At 35.5% G+C, this 19253-nt stretch overlaps 1 protein-coding gene and 1 long non-coding RNA gene across 10 annotated transcripts in view; one reads left to right on the top strand and one right to left on the bottom strand.

The window, feature by feature from the left end:
- LOC309386057 overlaps nucleotides 1-19253 on the top strand; it is a 90868-nt gene that overhangs the window by 7703 nt on the left and 63912 nt on the right. The window lies entirely within an intron of this gene.
- TMEM232 (transmembrane protein 232) overlaps nucleotides 304-19253 on the bottom strand; it is a 231039-nt gene continuing 212089 nt past the window's right edge. For all 8 annotated transcript variants that reach the window (XM_081941005.1, XM_081941006.1, XM_081941007.1 and 5 more), the window contains 2 exons: nucleotides 6426-6519; nucleotides 304-1545 (listed from right to left, as the gene is read on the bottom strand). In XM_081941005.1, the coding sequence (XP_081797131.1) occupies nucleotides 1327-1545; nucleotides 6426-6519 (313 nt within the window). In that variant the 3' untranslated portion in view covers nucleotides 304-1326. The remainder of the gene's footprint in view (nucleotides 1546-6425; nucleotides 6520-19253) is intronic.

Here is a 19253-nt window from a genome sequence, read left to right on the forward strand (position 1 = left end):
GCCCCACAACGTGGCTCTGCCTGCAATCAAACTACTCTTGGGGAGGGAGAGCACAAGCGAGCCAGGGTCCTTCCCTCCAGCCTTTGCCCAAAGCCCTGCACAGCACCAGGAGGATGAAGTTTGAATTCCTTCCCCTCCCTCCAACCCACATGTACCTTTTCCAGCTTTTTTTAACAGTTAAGCAGAGTCATCCACGGTGAGGCAGTAACTAGCTCAGCTTTTTCCTTTTACTTTTTTTTTTCATGATGAGAGTGGTGAGGCTGTGCCTCACTTGCCTCACCTGACTGCACGTCACTGGATCCCACAATGGCATGTGCTATGCCTAAAATACCTAGAAGAAATACTATGGCATACTGTGACTCTAGTAATTTGCAATGTAGTACTACAAGTTGTAAGAAGCTTTAGAGCAACATGATAATTTGTCCAAAAATCACCTCAAATGTGTGCACAGAAATTAAGTATAAAAAAGTGTTCTTTAAAAATGGATACCAGAAGACATGGTATTGCTTTCAGCAGGTTTATACATTAGAGAACATGCCTTGAGTTGCTTGAACAGGCAGCATACAAATGTGGATAAATCCATAAAACATCCACAAATAAAAAGAAAGCAGTATGGCAAAATTGGTAACACAATTATATAGAGAGGAAGGAAAGGCTTTGTGTAGGTAAAAGGTAATGAGAAGAGAATATAAGATTAGGAAGGATTTAATGGCAACAGAGAGACCATTAGATAAAGAAATTGCTAAGCAATTTTCAGGTGGTTTTTCTTGACATTGTTTAGAATACTGCCAAAAGAGTAACAAAAACAAAGGTGTGGATGTAACCCAGAAACACTAGTTCAGAAATTTATTACTCCAGAAAAAGATTCCCCATATTTCATGGGAGACAATTCAATTACTCATTACATATCAGTGTTATGACATTGAAGTGTTCTAATTGAGAAGCAGACCCAGGAAGCTGTCTTGCTGAGCTGCCTTGCTAAAATGAGAGGTGGTGCCTCATCTTTTCCTCATCTTCTGTGTTTATATGCAAAAACACTCTCAAGCTGGTCTAACTTCCCTCACAAATTTTCTGATATATTTTTATTCTTATAAACACACATGTGGGACATCACAATGAAAAACTGTTGGAGAAGCAACTGCAATCAGTAATAGAGCAGCAATTGTGTCTTTAGCACTTTCTTATCCACACTTCATTACTCAATATTGCAGAGCTTTAACAAAAAAAAAAAAGAATGTGAGAGGGGGGGAAAGAAGCTTTAATACATATATTTGCCTTCAAGGTATAGTTATCTTCTTAAACAGCTGGTTTCCATGTTTCTGACAGTTATACATTTAACAGCTGAGTTCTGCTGCTTGCTTCTGTTGCTTTTGTGTCTTCATGTTTAAAGGGCAGTTCATATGGTTTGGTTGTCTTGTGCAGCTTTTTGAAGCGCCATATCATTATTTGCCTGAAGTGTTCCTCCTCCAATCTTTGCTTTGCTTGAAGCTCTAATTCTTGGAGTTTTTCTTCTAGCTGAAGCCTGATTTGCAACTCCCTTTTCCACTGTTGCAAAGAAATAAATAAACAAATATAACATTACTTAATAGAGATTTTGGCATTACATAAAAACACAAAACATTGATTTCATCATTCACAAGATACTGTAGTGTGGATAACAGATGAGAAATTAGGAAATGGACATTAGCAGGATTAGAAATAGTGACCTTTTAGAAGCAGGAGCTGATATTATGTAGCGTATAGAGCAGGGCTGTCAAAATCCCAGCCCGTGGGCCAGATGTGTCATGTGCTGGCCATGCCCCCACCTGATTTAGTGAACAACTTATTTATTTATTTATTTATTTATTTATTTATTTATTTATTTATTTATTTATTTATTTATTTATTTATTTATTTATTCTTCGCATTTCTAAACCGCCCCCTCTCCCAAAAAGGGACTCGGGGCGGTGTACAGTCGACACAACAAATAACAGATAAAATACAAATATAAATATAACTATAAATATACGTATATATGTGGAGGAGGTTAAAATTTAGAGTACTGTACAGAAGAATAAATATGGCTCTAAAAGCCCTAAAATCAATTAAAATTAAAACATTAAAATATTACCCTTAAAATAAACAGTTGAAAGTATACTTCCAGGAGTTCATAGTTGTAACATTTATAATTATGCCAGGCCAGCTAATCGAAACAGGTGAGTCTTCAATTTTTGTCGGAAGGAGCGGAGATCCAAGGTGGTTCTAATGTCGGGGGGGAGGTCATTCCAGAGGGTTGGGCCCATCACAGAGAAGGCTCTACTCCTTGGCGCCGCCCGCTGGCATTGCCTAGTGGACGGCACCTGGAGAAGGCCCTCCCTGTGAGAGCGGATTGGCCGCAGGGATGTATGTGGGAGGATGCGATCCCGCAAATAACTAGGTCCTGTGCCAACTTGTGAATAAAATGTTTGAAGAACAGATAGAAAGACCAAATATATACTACATTTTCACATATGACTTCATATCATCTTCATCATCATTTCATTTGAAAACTGAACTCTTTGGAGCCAACAATATTATATGTCTGGGAAACTCTTGAAATAGAACTATTGTGCTTCCCCAATATGCTTGCCCTTACTACCTGAAAGGGAAAGATATACACAGCTTGCACGCTGTCAACATCACAAAAGAAATGTAATACATTTACTTCCTATGAACTAGCAAGCATGCTGTTTTTCCAGCTCATGATTCCTCAATGAAAATACTCAAAGATTAATTGTATTTGAATGCATTATTTTATCATACTCCACACTAAATGGGCTGTTTTGGAGGAGGGAAAGGAACTGTTTGCTGAGAAGCAATCATTGTTTGATGTTCCCTTGTTATTACCTTAAATATTAGAAATATTGTGTGGCTGTAGTACTTTATCAAATTTTAGAATATATTAAATGAGAACGGGTTTATATAATTTATTGGTGGTGACATTAAAAATATTCAGAAAGCAGGGAAAAGAGAGCTGAATTTGAGAAGAGAAAATGTTTCTGTGAAATAATAATATATATTGTAATACTACTTTCACCTTTTCTCTAGTGTGACCTATAATTAGTAATAATCTCTACAGTTCTCAAAAATAATAATCCAGTTCTTATTTTGTTTATACCAAGGGAGAAACATTCATTAGGCAGTGAGAGCCAACAACTTTCCCAAAGACATTTTAACATGATAACTTCTAATGCTTACACAGAAGGCACCTCCATTGGTTTTTATCAAGTATCATGATCAAATATGTGTCTCCCTGTGTGCATTATAGTTCAAGGTATATCATTCCACTGTTAATATATAAAAACCTTGAAATTGGCTCTGAGTAGGACTAGTCACTTAATAGGGTTAGTTATATGTATGTAAACATAACAGTTTGTTTCCCACATGTGTTCCTTTGCTCCTCCATCTCCTTCCAGGTAAAATGACCTTGAAGATAAGGCAAGCTACTAAACATTAGATTTTCCTGAATGCCATAAGCAAATACAAAAATATTAGCATGCAAAATTAATATGATAAAATATTTCACAAAGCCATCTTTCTTTATGGGAGTAGAAAATGATAGAATACAAATGGTAGGAGAAGATGGGATCTTAAGTATAAAAACTGCAGCTCATAATTATTTCATTATTAAGAGAAAAGTACAGATTAGATTCAAATAGAATAAAAGACTAATAGATTTTTTTAAGAAAAGGAAGTAAAATGCTTTGAAAATTTATATAGTGAGATTTTACATTCTGAGAAAACTGTTGTTGGGAGGCAATTTAATTTTAATTCAATCCAATTATTTTGTGGACAGACTAATAAAATGTTCCTCCTACTGAAGTATTGGAAGCTTTTAGGCATTTTGCGCTGGTTATCATGGGGTTATAAAATACATTTCAATGCACATATTTGTTTGGTGAATTAATGAATCAGAAAAAGTGTATTTCCTTCATTCGGTCCTGAAATAGGATTAATAATAATGGATTATAAACACTTTTGAAAAATGGGAAGCCATGGACAGTTCTTCAAAAGATGACAAGAATTAAGGCCATGTTTATTGAAACTGTACCTCATACCGCCACCATCTCAACACTCCAATCCATCCAGAACAATCTGAAATTATCTAATTAATCTTGCAAATCTCAAAATACTGTAAACAACATTATTGCTTCGTCCCTAGACAATCAATACAGAAACGCAAAGAATGCCCCAGCTCGTCTACATTTTCAGCTCATGTTGTATTTGCTTCTCTAATGATTCCCCATGCTTCCACACACACAACAAAGAGGCCTGTAAAGTCAACAAGTCCCTATCCTTTGGTTGAGTTTGAAATGCTGCAAAATTTGATTCTCTGACCTCTACAGAGAGACAATCTGGCTTGATAACAAGTGTCAGAGTGAAGTAAGAGATGGAAATGGCGCTATACTCAGCTGAGTTTCAGTGTTCCTAATGGAAAATAACCTTCAGTGGATATCCTGGATATGCTACAGCTAAATTGGAAATAAATCAGCTCAGTTGTCAAACACAGAAGATATTGTGAGATTGCATAGATGATGGAGCTAATTTTTTGAAATATACAAAGCCAATGAGTGGATGTGGCTTTATTCATGCTACTCATACCTAAGGCTGCATTTCCCTCCACAATTAGTATGATTGTATTAGCCATATTTGTTTATAAAGGAATCAAACACATGAGAGGTAAGTAAGATACTAATGGGGTGTAGTATTGAAGTTGTATTGATTCATTATGTGCCATCAAATCATGGCACATAATGTATTTGCATTTATTGTTTCCCTTCTCTCTTTTTCTCTTGCAAGCATAATCATAAAGAAGGTATGGGAACAAACAACATGAAAGGTTCATCTAATTTATCACTGAAATTATCTGTAAACCAGGCCTCTGAAACATTAAGAAGATATGAAACAGAAATAAGTAAGCATGGCGCCCAAGCATGCGCAATCACACGCACACACGTATGCACACTTTTTCTTTATCACATATTTACAATAATACAATAGTAGAGTTGGAAGGGACCTTGGAGGTCTTCTAGTCCAACCCCCTGCCTAGGCAGGAAACCCTATACCGTTTCAGACAGATGGCTATCCAACATCTTCTTAAAGACTTCCAGTGTTGGGGCATTCACAACTTCTGGAGGCAAGCTGTTCCACTGTTCCACTATTTGTCATAGTTCAAAAAAACCTAAAACTATCAAATGAACAGAAGGTATTGCGTATAGTATAAAAAATTAGAATAAGTTATCTCTTTAATGATGCATATATCTGTTATTCTTAATTAACCCTCCAGCTCGCCTGTTTCCATGGTTTTCATGGATCCAAAATGATATGCAATTGGTCTATTTACAATAAAATATATGTAGAAGACAATAATTACCATTCTGAAATTGGAAATGTAAATAAAACTATAACAAATATTTAAAATATTTTCAAATCCAATTAATGTTTGAATTTCCTGACATGTTGATATAGGAATTTGGCAATGAAAATATAATGTAATAACAAACTTCAAATATTTCACTTGGTTTCATGATTGAAAATAGTTAATTTAATATTTTAGATGTTATGACATTCATCAGCAGTTGTCTTATATTGATGACCATATAGTAAGTACTTTTAAAATGCCATACCAGATATTGATTACTATAAGCATTGTAATCTAAAATATTTGAATATAAAATGCTAGCTTCAAATGATGTCACTATATTAAATATATCTAATGTTTCCAATAAATAAAAGAGAACATTCCGAATAATAATTTGCAGGTGCCACTAATAAAGATAATTTTCAGGTACAGGTACAGACTGGTTCTCCAGAACTGGGCTGTACCTGCTAAATGAGCCATGCCTATGGCTCATTCATAGGTAAATCTATTCATTTCAAATTACTTATGCTGTGATATGAGTAGTGTATATGCATAAGAAAGTCTATATGTTTAAGAGTCAATACCAAATTGATATATATAAAAACAACAAATAATTAATGCATAAGAAGTGAAGGATAGATCTTTTCATAATCTATTCTACAATATTCTCTTTAGCTTTCTCTTTTCCCTGCATTTGACAGACAAAGCCCATACAGAGGGCCAAAAAATAAATGGCCTTGAGAATAGTTACATGTCTTAATAGGCTTGAAATCCTTACTATTATGCTCTATAACCTGTAAAAGATGGTCATTTGTTTTTCTACTGGTTGAGAGTAGGAAAACTTTTTCCAATTCTTAAAAATATGCATCAATATATCAAAATTTTATATATATATGTGAAGTATTTATGACATACTGAAAACTTGGTTAAAATACATTATTTCCCAAAAATATCAAGTTTATTTCCCAAAACTTACTGATAGTGATACAAATTATCAGTTTGTGGTTGCATTAATGCAAATATACATTTTAATCTTCAATCTTACTTGAGCATTTATGATTCTCCTTAGTTCTATATCAGTACGTGTAAGGTAATCGGGATATGGATATTTTGGTACACCAGCTTGCAAAAGTTCTTCCCTTAGGAAAAAAAAAGAGGGGGAAATGTTATTTGACCTTAACTCATCAAAGAGATATCAAGTTTTTCAATACATTGCCAAGACTACTTAGATACACAACCATTACACACTAATTTTTACACAAGAAAAGTTATGAATTGTCTTCTAGAGGGTAATATTCTAAATCTGTGTTATATCTCCAGTGCAATAATGTTTTATGTGCAATCTATTTAGTGGATATAGTAAAAAAATACACCACATTTATAAGCTGTATCTCATATATTTTATTTCTGTAGTTATGCCTGGCTATATAATTACTTTGAGTTTAAGCTATAATTATAATCATAGAGATTATTAGTTGCTGCAGTTTTGTGACTAAAATATAACTCATGTTCATTACTGGTACATTTCCATAATTTCATCCCATCAAAATATGCTTTCTTTTTTGTTTTCCAAAGGAAAAAAATCTAAACACTAACACAAACTAAAACTCAAAATTAACCAACATGCAGATAAAAAGCTTGTTCAAATAAACTTAAGGAAATGGCACTATGCAGGCAGGAAGTTCCTGAAATTAGATGTCACAGCTGAGAAATCTCTCTTATATATTCTAACTAATTACAAACATAGTAATAACCCTGTTTTTTTTTTAAATTAAGCAGACAAAATTTGATATGAAAGCCTCTTTAGGTATTTTAAGCCTAAGCTACTTAGGGCCTTAAAACACAGCTTGCTCATCCATCTTCTAGAAAAATATACGAGATAGCTCTGATGTTTGTGGGATTTAGGAAAAATTACCAAAATTATCCTCTGTCTATAGGAACAGCCAGTTGAAGATGGGAATTTTGACTGGAACTGATTCATTTCTGTTGAAATAACCTGAGATATGAATTATAGAAAAGTATAACGGAGAAGTTGCTATTATAGCTGTTTTATCACCTGTTTTAAGAAATAACCAAGTTCTGTTGACAAATGTTTTTGTTCGGTTTTCTCTTTTTTACTTCTCATATTTTTGCCTATCTGGCTTATTAGATTCCATCTAGCCCCTTTATGCCAATCCTCTAAATGTTTTAGTGGTATTATTACAGCAGGAGAAATCTAGCATATTTTCATTCTGATACTAATTCAATGGCACCTGCCATGCAATTGGTCATGTACTGTATGCACAAAAATGGCTCTGAATTAATTTAAGATGAATCTTATAAGCCCATTGTTCACGATTCATGAGCAGAATAAAGAAAATTACAATATTTCCAATGAAACAGAAAGCAGACATGGATTCTTCAATCAACTCTTTTGTAGTTCAGTGACCGTTCTGCCAGTTGGCTTTCTTGACATATGTAGGCATGTAATAAACAAACAAACTCCCTTTCAATTCCGAATTAATCTCAGGTTCCTTATCAGAGGCTTGGAAGTTTGACCGTTCTACACAGTATCTTAGCTGATTCCAGCACTGCCCTCTTCTGGACAGTGTTCTTTTGTTGCTCCTGGGATCTGTTGAAGTCACTCTCCCACCTTAGGAGTCATAGGGTCTTTTCACCACTGGGATCACTTTTACCTTTGCTTTCCACATTCTTTCTACTTCCTCCTCTAGGCCTAGGCACTTCACCAGGCTCTTTCCTCCTGATGTTGCTGTCACTTGGCACCACTACATCTATCACTACATCGAGAAGCAACTTAGAACTGAGGAGAAATTTCCTGACAGTGAGAACAATTAATCAGTGGAACAGCTTGCCTCCAGAAGTTGTGAATGCCCCAACACTGGAAGTCTTTAAGAAGATGTTGGATAGCTATTTGTCTGAAACGGTATAGGGTTTCCTGCCTAGGCAGGGGGTTGGACTAGAAGACCTCCAAGGTCCCTTCCAACTCTACTATTGTATTGTATTGTATTGTATCTACCATCTAGTCCTTGTTACTATCATGATATCAGGGTGATTGGTGAGTACCTACCTGTCTTTCTGGATCTGGAAGTCCCACAGGATCTTAGCCCTGTTATTCTCATGACCTTCTGTGAAATCTCCCATCTGGACTTGAGAAGGTCCAACCTACACTACATAGATGTATATAATGCCAGTTATTTAGTTTTGCTGTTTCTGCCTATATCTTATATTCTGCCATTATGTAATGGACTGTTTCTGAGAGTCTTTGTGTAGTCTGCACCTTGAGTTGCTGATGCAAGGTAGGGGTAGACCCCTATTTCTATGAATTTGGTACATAGTTCTTCTGCTGCAATGATCAGTGCTTCAATGTTCAAAAGTCAAAGACTTTTACTCCAGTCTTTTCCAGTCACTGGTAGCTAGCTATCTGTTGATAAACCATCCCAAGATCAAGGGTATTGTCTTGCCATGGTACTTCCTCTGCTTCATCCTCTTCACATATCAGGCAGTCTCTCAGCAGTTCATCTTTTGGTACCATCTTACTGATGTATTCCTGGTTGTTCTGAATTTCATCCAGGACAGTGGCTTTGACACTCATCAGACCCTGCCCATCATTTTTCCAGCTTTACAGTCTCGAGTGCTGGAATTGTGGTGGAAATCACTGTATATTGTGAGGAGCTTCTGCATCAGCAGCCTCCATGACCACCTTTGGTTAGTTCACTATACCAGCAATTGACTCTCCTACCATACATAGCTTTGCATATATACACATACATACAGATATACACAAACATACATGCATGTATACACTTACATACCTTTCATACAATTTCATTTTGGTATAAGCAGGTGTTATAGACTACACAGAAAAGGTGTAAGTAAACGAATGGAGGAAACAAAAGATATTGAATATATAAAATCAGGAAAGGAAATATAGGTACTATAGTGAAACTGGCACACACACACACATTGGAAGGTGACTGGCAAGCAAGTCTGGATGGGTTCAGAAGGGATCCTAGGCTGGCAGAGAAGTTGGTATTTTAAAGTACTTTTTCCATGATCCCCTGACTCAGCAAAATTTGGGCAACATTTTAAAAAAAGAATACTTAAAATGCTGTCAAGAGGAGATATGCTTCGTAAGCAGATGGCACTCCTGATTTTTTTTAATAAACAAAGGAATCTTATCAACCTCTATTACCTTCTTCACTAATCTTTGTTGTAGTAGGAAAGCCAGAGTAAGATGTATGCTTGCTTATTTAAGAAACAGCCAGAGGGATAATTATTATACAGAGACATGCAAACTCAACTGCTATACCTTTCTTTTTTTATATTGAATGTGAAAGAAATAATCTTGAAACTCTGGAGTAATCTGTAATTCGAATTTCCAAATCTATCCAGCTTTGCAGAAGTGAAGACCTTTGATTAGGATAATAATTGGCAGATGTATCACTGTTCCTTTTGCTAAAAAGAATCCCCATATTTCCCCCTCCTCTCCTCACAGAAAGGGGGAAGTAGATTGTGCATTTTTGGTCTACTTGACAACTTATTGTTTCCTGAAAGTAAGAATTTAGTTGTGTCCTTTTATTTGCTCATTTCTGCCAAAATATAGAAAAATGTCTATTACATTGCCCCTCTATCATTCATCAGGTCAGAACACTCATTTCTATTCAGTTAAGCAAATTCTTCCACCTCCTCCTCCTCCTCCTCCCAACTCTTTTACATACAGGAACATATGAGGGATTTTTGTCCTTTTTTCCAAGAACTATTCCTGACACACACACACACACAATGATCTGTCCTACATTTAAGGCTCCCACCACTGTGTATCATTCAGTAATTTACTCAATTCAGTATTTCATCCACAATGAAATCAGCCTTAATTTTAGATTTAAAGTCATTCCACTGCCATAAGTATAGCCTTATGCTTAAACAAGATATTAAAAACAGACTTTTTAAAATCACACACCAATGTCATTCATTTGTGTATGTACACACACACACAGATAAACAGCCAGCCTCCCAAAATAAGGAATGTTCCCAACCTCCAAGCATTGAAAAAGGATTTAAATATTTTTTTTACAACCACTATGAACATAGAGATGATGATACTACTTAGCTGCCTTATTTTGTCTTGTTGATCATTTTAATAATTGTTTTGCCTTGCATTATAAATCAGTTCAAGTTGTTTTCGAAGTAGACAATGAATAAATAATTGTATTAATTAATAAAAAAATAAATATATTTGACATTTGAAAGAGATTGCTGTATTAATAATGATATTATCATTAAAAATATGTCTGACATGAGTTGTGAACGATTAAGGAAATACCAGATTAAACCCTCATGGACTTTTGCATAAAAATAAAAAAAATGAATGTGATTTATGATTTTGATGATTAGATAGGACAGGTTATAGAAAGAAGAAAATCATGATGAAACCTTAATAGACAGAAGTTGTATTTGTACAAAGACACAATTGTATTTGTAACAGAAGTTGTATTTGTACAAAGACACAATTGTATTTGTAACTGTTATGAAAATCAGAAGCCATTTCTTTATATCTTTTTTATATTTTTATATTTTATTTTGTCTACTTTTCTTTTTCTTCTTTATCTTCCTCTTACTTTTTGGCACTTTTAGCTTTTTCTTTTATTTCTCCCTTTCTCTTTTTTCTTTCTCATTCTACTTTAGTTTGCAGTGTTCTTGTTATTAAAACTCAAAAATTATATTTAAAAGAGGATATATCAGGATCTACCCAAAATGGAAAATAATAATATATTAAACATAATCATTTTCCATTTGTCCAAAATTTGGTTATTTCATGCTTGTATATATTTCAGGTAGATTTTTTAAAGCAAATACTTATAGTTACAAATACTTATAACTATTGAAATACATAGAGATGATAGAGATTAGAGACAGAGACGAGAGAGAGAGAGAAAGAGAGAGAGAGAGAGAAAGAGAGAGGGAGGGAGGGAGGATACATATGACAGAGAGACTTAGAGTGACTGGTTTCTAGAGAAGTTTGACATAATACTTCAAAAGCTCACAACATGCCTATTAACTATTAATTTAACTGCTTAACTAATACAAGAAATATAGCGGGGCATTTAAAAAAAACAATTGGTTACAGAGTCTAATAACTTTCAGTCTTGTACTTTCCATTAGTATACATATATTTCCATACAAAGTAAAAGTCAGATATGCATCTGAAAAATAATCCTGCTCAATCTGCTATTGGCAACTGTTGCCTATTTCCTTTTTGTTTTCTGTGAAACCTGTCATCTCAGATATAATTTGCATTTTATTTTTGTTTAGGATACAGTACGTGTTGTTTTTCTTCCAATGATAAAGTCTCTTAATTATAGCCTTTCAATTAAATGACCATAATTACAGCCCATCAGAGTGTGTCTATGTGCACAAAATATTCTTCTAGGCCTTTTTTCCTCATTTCTGCATTTAAATGCTTGACTATTTCATCTGGGTTCATGATGATAAATTAATGCTTCCCTGAGTCTTTTCTGATTGCTTGTCATTGGAACCTAGTGTAAAGACTGTTTTCCCTTTTTAAAAAAAGTACAAAGAGATGTACTGAATTGTAATTTTTTAATTTCAAGGAGGGACTTCACATTGACTTCCTGCTAGGTTGGTAATTGAAGTCATTTTATTTATGTCAAACATGTCAGATAATAACTCCTTCAATATGTATTATACCACTATGCACACACAGTATGAGGCTAATGTACATTAAACAATATGGGGGTGATGAGGCCTAACATCAACTAGTGAAAGATATGTGTACCTCAGTACAAATATCTCAATTCCTAAAAATAAGTGCAGGGTTTACTTTAAATGGACAGGAGCTGAAAACTATGGCATTTTGCCTATAACCCTCTATAAAATGGCATAATAAATAATAAGCAACTGAAACACTGCCAACTTTTTCAGCACTTTTGTGCACAGTCGACTACTGGGGAAATGTTATTTAAGTCACAGTGCCTGACATCAGCAGTGTCATGTCTCTCTCAGCCTTAATTGCAGGTTCAATTGTTCCCCGGCTGTACCTTAGCCATTAAGGGAGTCTGATTAGTTAAAAGCCTCACTTTTATGGACAGGCACTGAGGAGGTTTATGTTTGCTTGAGGAAGAATCGCTCAGTTGTATTGGCAATGGAAGACGATACAAAACCGGCTCTCTTGCTCTCAAGAGTTTATCATGCAGTGGTTTTCTGGGCCCTTACATTTAACACAGCAGATCTGATCCATCCAGTATGTCAGCATATCATTATGTCTGTTATTTAGAGCCTGGGGCAATGGGAGGGAAACCCACTGGTATAATGATTTCAGTGGTAAAATCAGAATGCTTAAGAGAGGTTGCTTGTATTCACAGCATGGTCCCTTTGCTGTCAATTTATTTTAAGGATTGGCTCACCTAAGCATGAGATGTGCTAAATATATTCAGTAGAATTTCTAATAGCCTCAGTCTTGAAGTCCACCTTTATAAATTTGGGCTGATACAAGTAGGAACCTGATCAAATTATAAGAAGCAATAACTGGTAGTAAGCAAATTCCCCAACCACAATTGTGGTACAACTAACTTGTAGAATATATAACATAATTCTAGTCACCTGATTTGATGATCCAATCCCACTGAAACTACAGTCCTACTGATTTCAAAGGGATCTTGCTCCAGCCAATAAAACACAGCAATTCCTTCTAGAATTTTTTTTTTATTCAAATATTTATTATTTCTTAGTATAAAGTGGGAATGTTTGTGGACATATTATTATTGTTATTTTCATAAATCAATTATTCTAAAACTTGTTATTAGTATTTATTTCTTTATTTACAGCTATTTAGATTTAGTTAGCAACTTATACAAATTTCTAATTGTTCTCAAGTCATGAATAACCTTCAATCAGTTAGTAAAAATTAATATTTTTCCTCTTTTGTTTTGTAGAATAAGAAATTCTACTGCTGCTTGAAAAATATTGTCTCCTCATAATATTTTCCCTGAGCAGCAGTTTGGTGATAAACTGACTGAGAGAATGAATTCTTGGGGTCTTGCACTCACTTCAGAGAAGACTAGCCATATCAAAATTGTCTTACTTTCTACAAAACCATTTAATCTTTCTGTAGAAAAACATGAATGTTTAAAGTCTGGTGATCCATGAGAAATTTGTTCAAATCCAGAGATGGGTTCCTCCCTGTACAGTCTGGTACACCAGAAGAGGTAGTGAAAATCTAGTGTACCGAATAGGACCGGTAGTAATAATGGTGGCTTGGCCATGCCCCCGAACCTGTTCTCCCATTAGAAGCTTTTTTAAAAAAAGTTTTTTTCCTCTGCTGGTTCAGGTAAGGGGAAAAAAAGCTTTCAAAAGGAACAGAGAGGGAGGGAGGGAGGGAGGGAGGGAAGGGAAGGGAAGGGAAGGGAAGGGAGAAAGAAAGAAAGAAAGAAAGGAGGGAGGGAGGGAGGGAAGGAAAGGAAGGAAGGAAGGAAGGAAGGAAGGAAAGAAAGAAAGAAAGAAAGAAAGAAAGAAAGAAAGAAAGAAAGAAAGAAAGAAAGAAAAACAGCAAACAATTTAGAGCTAGAAGGCTATTCAGAGGTCTTCTAATCCAACCCCCTGCTGCAGCAGGAAACCTTACATTGTCTGGATTCTTTTGGTGCCTCTAACAGAGAGGAAAATTGCCAGAAAGGAGAAGGAGTTTACTAGGACAAGACTGCCATGCAGAGGAAGGCAGAGATAGTCCTTGACTTGTGACTACAATTGAGCCCAAGGAGTGTTGTTAAATGAGCTTCACAATATTTTACCCAATCCATGACATCTCCTGGTGAGTGACATCAAGTTGGCCACGCCCACCCAGATACATGACCGCCAAACCATGCCCACAAAATAGGTCACACCTACACAATAGGTCACACCCACAAAATAGGTAGTAAGATGTTTTGAAACCTACTGTTCAAATCTTATAACAAAATCTTATCTCCAAATTACTCTAACTAGACAAAGTCAAGGGGAGGATAAGCCAAGCACAGGTGTAATTCCAAGTTATATTCATATAGTGAATTTATGACTGTGTAGTGATGCTATTATAGCTATAGTATAGTTTATGTTGCTGTCACTTTGTAATTATTTCACCAAGATCACTCAACTATGAAATCATAATTGATAATGTTGCTATTATATACTAACAATAATAACTATATATCAGGGAAAGACAACCATTTTGGGTCAATGGACTCATTTGGAATTGTATTCAGTGTATTGAAAAAATCTGTTACTTTTCATTATGCCCTTGTCATAAGTGCTCCTATAAACCAGCTGCCTCTCAGAAAATATCCATCCAAGAGAAAGCAAAAATGGAAGCTGGTAAATGATGAGACATTTCATGGGGTCCTGATACTTATGGTTATATTGCTGTGCTACATACATGCTTACACATGTGCTATGCTATGTTATGCTATGCATACTACCCATGAAACCCAAAGCTGCATGCCTCTAATTATCAGTCGGGGGAGGGGCAGAATACTATATCAGACCGGTGTGAAATGCATTAATTTGCTGTACAAGGGATTTCATACAAGAGAAGCAATCCTATTTGCCTTGATGAAATACAAAATACATGTTATAGATCTCATCACGGCACTTCATACATATATATAATGGCTGAGAGAGGCTTCCACACTTCCATAGTGCATGCCTCAGAGCATCTTCCAGCTGTCAGGGGTATCACAGGACACAATCAGAGCAACATCTGGGTGGGGTAGAAGAGGACACTACTTTATGCAACAATTTTGAGTGTAATAATATCATAACTCATAAAAAATGTGAGTGTATCACCTACTATGGACCACTTGTCAGAGAGAACAAATGTCATGGAATGAATATTACTTGTCTTCTTATGCCAGGGGTGTCCAAACTTGGGAACTTTAAGACTTGTGGACTTCAACTCCCAGAATTCCCCAGCCAGCAATATTCAAATAAAAGAAATTTCAATCCAGCCAGAAATATAATTTGAGAAAACTCTCAAAATTTTGACCCTCTCTAGTTCTCAAAATATAAATGGAGAGGGAGGACATATTCAGACTTACAAGATTTTATTACTGTAACCTAACAATAAAAGTAATATCAGCATTAATAACTTTGATTTCCTATCCTGTTTTATCTTGAAGGGCTGGAATAAATAGTAAATATATTAATTAAATGCCAAACATTCTACTCTTCCTAGCATACCTGTTCATCTAATTCTTATAGTGTTATTACTATATGCTTTCAAAGACAAACAAAACTGTTCTGATAGCAATTTGCATTCATCTAAATTAAGATGAAATTAGAACTATAGATGGATAAGGGGGGATTATATCCATTAATAAAAAGAGGTGTGTGTGTGTTTCTGTTTATCACAAATATAGTAGCTGGAAACAGGGTCTTTTCATTGATGGTTTCCTCATTTTGGAATATTCCTCCAAAGAAGTTCACCTTGTTTTCGGTATCAAGTTTCTTTTCTTTTCTTAAACTTTACAGTTAAAGTTTAGTTTAAATCAGTTTATCTTTGCAATTGTATAATGCAGTGCAATTATATTTATGACTTGTACTTTACCAATTTGGCACATTAAGCTTATTTATTCTTAGTCCTAACTAAGGACTTTGGGTCAGTCACTCTTTCTCAACCCTAGGAAAGAGGCAATAGCAAACCAGATCTAAAATCTTGCCAAGAAAATTGCAGAAACCTGTTTAGGAGGTCACCAGGAGGCAACAGTGACTCAAAGATGATGGACGGATACATGGATGGATAGATGGATGGATGAGAATTAAAAACAAGAGGAGTCTCAATATGTTCAGTTGGTTGAGAGTCTACTCCATCAGTGAGTATCCAGACTCCCTATAGAGATACCTTGTAGAAAGTTATCTCTGTAGGAAGTAGATTTTCAAACTAAATGTTTTAAGAATCCTCTTGTACCTTCATTGGTTTAACAAGATTTTCACATATTAACAATAGTATCTGGTTAGAATTGTTAGATTTCTTTTTTAATAGTAATAATCATCATCTCCATCCAGTTTTCTTGTTTTTTCCTAAACCCATATCTAGCTTTTCTGTCATTCGTGGTGACAGCCTCCTTCCCACCTCTGCCTTCCTTCTGCTTAAACATTTGGCAGTGTGGCTCTCTATTTTCCAGCCCAGTGAAAAGAACCAAATTCTCTGTCTAATAATAGCATTTTTACTCTCATTCTCTATAGTCCAAAATGTGTGATATATATTTTATAATGAAATAATATTAGCAGTATGCTAGATATATGCACCAATATAATTTGCTATGCATTTCAACAAGCAAGTTTCATGCTTAAAAAATATTGTATTCTTTACTATTTCATCTGTTTCGAGAAAAGAATGTGATTTTGATTTTTTTTCCCCCAAAGGAGAATAAATTTTCAGCGAAATTCCCATGGATGTTTCAGTGTTCTTGCAGTTAACTCACTATATAGGGCTTGGAATATAGCCGTTTTTATTTTAAACAGAGAGTTGATTTATTCTCAGGTATCATTATTTCACAGATTTTCTAAAATTTTGAAACTTCGATGGCTTCATCGCTTTAATTAAATTGTAAAGGAAGAAGACACCATGAGGAAAGTCTTCCTATATGGTATTTTTCAAATGAGAAAGCATGAGTAGCTAGGCACTCTGCAACACACACACACACGGGTGGGCTGCTACGGGTTTGCCCGGGTTCGTGAGAACCCATAGCTAGTGTTATGGCCGGTTTGGAGAACCTTCAAATCCCACCCCTGGCTGGCCCCGCCCACCACACCACACCCCTACCATACCCCTCCCAGGAGTCTCCACACTGCCCATTTTGGATGCAAGGTAAGTGCAGGGCCCGCACGGAGGCTCGAGAAGGGGAATAAAACAGGTCTCCCGGAAGGCCTCCGGAGCCAGGGGAGTGGCAGTTTTTGACCCGCCAGAGGCTCAAGGAAAGCCTCCAGAACCTGAGGAAGGCAAAAACAGCCCCCCTGCCGTGATGCAGGAGGCCAACTAGGCCACACTCACCATGGCCACGCCCACCCAGCAACCAAACAGAGAACTCGTTGCTGAAATTTTTGAAGCCCACCCCACATTCATTCATTCATTCCCAGGATATTTAATATGTATGAATAACTTGAATCACTCCGGATGTTACTAAATTACCCATCTCCCATACACTGGTGGGATACCTGAAAAATACAGTTCAGCAACATGTGAAAGGGCTCACATTCCCCAACTGTGATAATCTTCGTAAACTAAATGGATAGTAAATATCAGAGTAACCCCCCAAACACTTCTAGTATCAACAACTCCAAGACTGAAAAGTTAATTCAATACCTCTATAAATAATCAGATTTCAAATAAACTTCATTGTTTTATTAATATAAAAGAAATTCAAAAAATTCAAATATATAAATAAGATTAATACTTGGTCACTAAGAAATATGATCATCTGACACAGATTTTATTCTGAGTGCTGTAGTGATTAATGAGCCAAAATGTGATAAATAAAATGCTTATACAATAACCTAATTTTCAGCTTTGTTGGGCAGGAATAATAAATAACAGTTCTGCATAATAACAAAAAGCACAACTAAACTAGCACTGCTGGTTTTCAGCTCCATTCATTAATAAGGCTTGCAGGGAATAGGAATTGGGTTACAGCTCTGCCTGACAGATTGCTCTTTAATGCTGCAATCCATTACTCAAGAATATCATGTGGATTTACAGGCTCTCCAAACATGCATGTATTTATGCTGTAAAAAAAAAAGTTAAACCACGTGAGACAGAAAAGAGTTTTCACTTATATTTAAGTGCTTTTTCATGTCTCTTCTTAATTTAGGAAACAGATTGGCTTAACATTATAACCTATACTTGTGCATACTGTTGTTCATAATATGGAACATGTAGTTTTCTCCAAGTTTTCCTTTGAAAGTTCTTATTGCAGAGCTTTTACTGATTAGAAAGAAGTTGAGAAAGATCAGTCAAATTCACAAATAGTACAGGGCAAAACCTAGGAGCCACAGTTAATACATGCTCTTATAATAACAGTTCAGCTTTTCCTATTGAGCTATCATTCGATGGACAGAGTTTTTCTTGGAAACTCAAGGAATAAAAATTAGCTTATTAAGAAACACAGGATGGAAGAAGCAGGGACTCATTTGCAAACAGGCTTGAACAGCCATTATTATAACTTCTGCATTATTCTGGGACTTTTTTCTTTCAAAAGTTCTTGGGAAAATTGATGTATTTCCCTTCAAATGATAGATATATGAGTTTTTCTGCTTTAGCATCATTGTTATGCACCATCTACTTAGACATGTATTTGCATATAAATCCTATAACTACTCATGAACAGTCTCAGTGGTATCTAAGGGATTATTGGCAAATGAGTAGTTTCTGGCTTCCTTTGACAGCGAATGTTTTTCTTCTTGGAAACAGAATACATTTTTATAGTAGCTTACTGGAAAAATGGCTTACAAGAAGCATGTTGAATAGATATATCTATTGGGGATGCATACCCTTGGGACAGTTTTTCTAATGCAAATACTCTCTGTGTATGTGTGTGCGTCAGTGTTTACACACAGAGATGTACACTTAGGATTCAAAGCTATAGCTCAATGCCACTTAACTGCTGAGTAAAGATACACAGGATGCACTCTTAAGCTGCTCTTTTTGAAAACCAGGACTGCATAACCTCATCTCTTTACTTGTGATGCCAACTTTGTAACAAGCTTGAAGAATAACTGATTCCTTAAAACTGAAATCTACAGCGAGTAGGAAATAAAAAACATTCTTCAGCTTAACAAGGAAGAGGACAAATAGGAAACATTCTTCAGTCTACATCAGTGTTTCTCA

The sequence above is a fragment of the Natrix helvetica genome (genome assembly GCF_964273705.1).
Source record: "Natrix helvetica genome assembly, chromosome: 2".
In the NCBI taxonomy this organism is placed as follows: Eukaryota; Metazoa; Chordata; class Lepidosauria; order Squamata; family Natricidae; genus Natrix; species Natrix helvetica.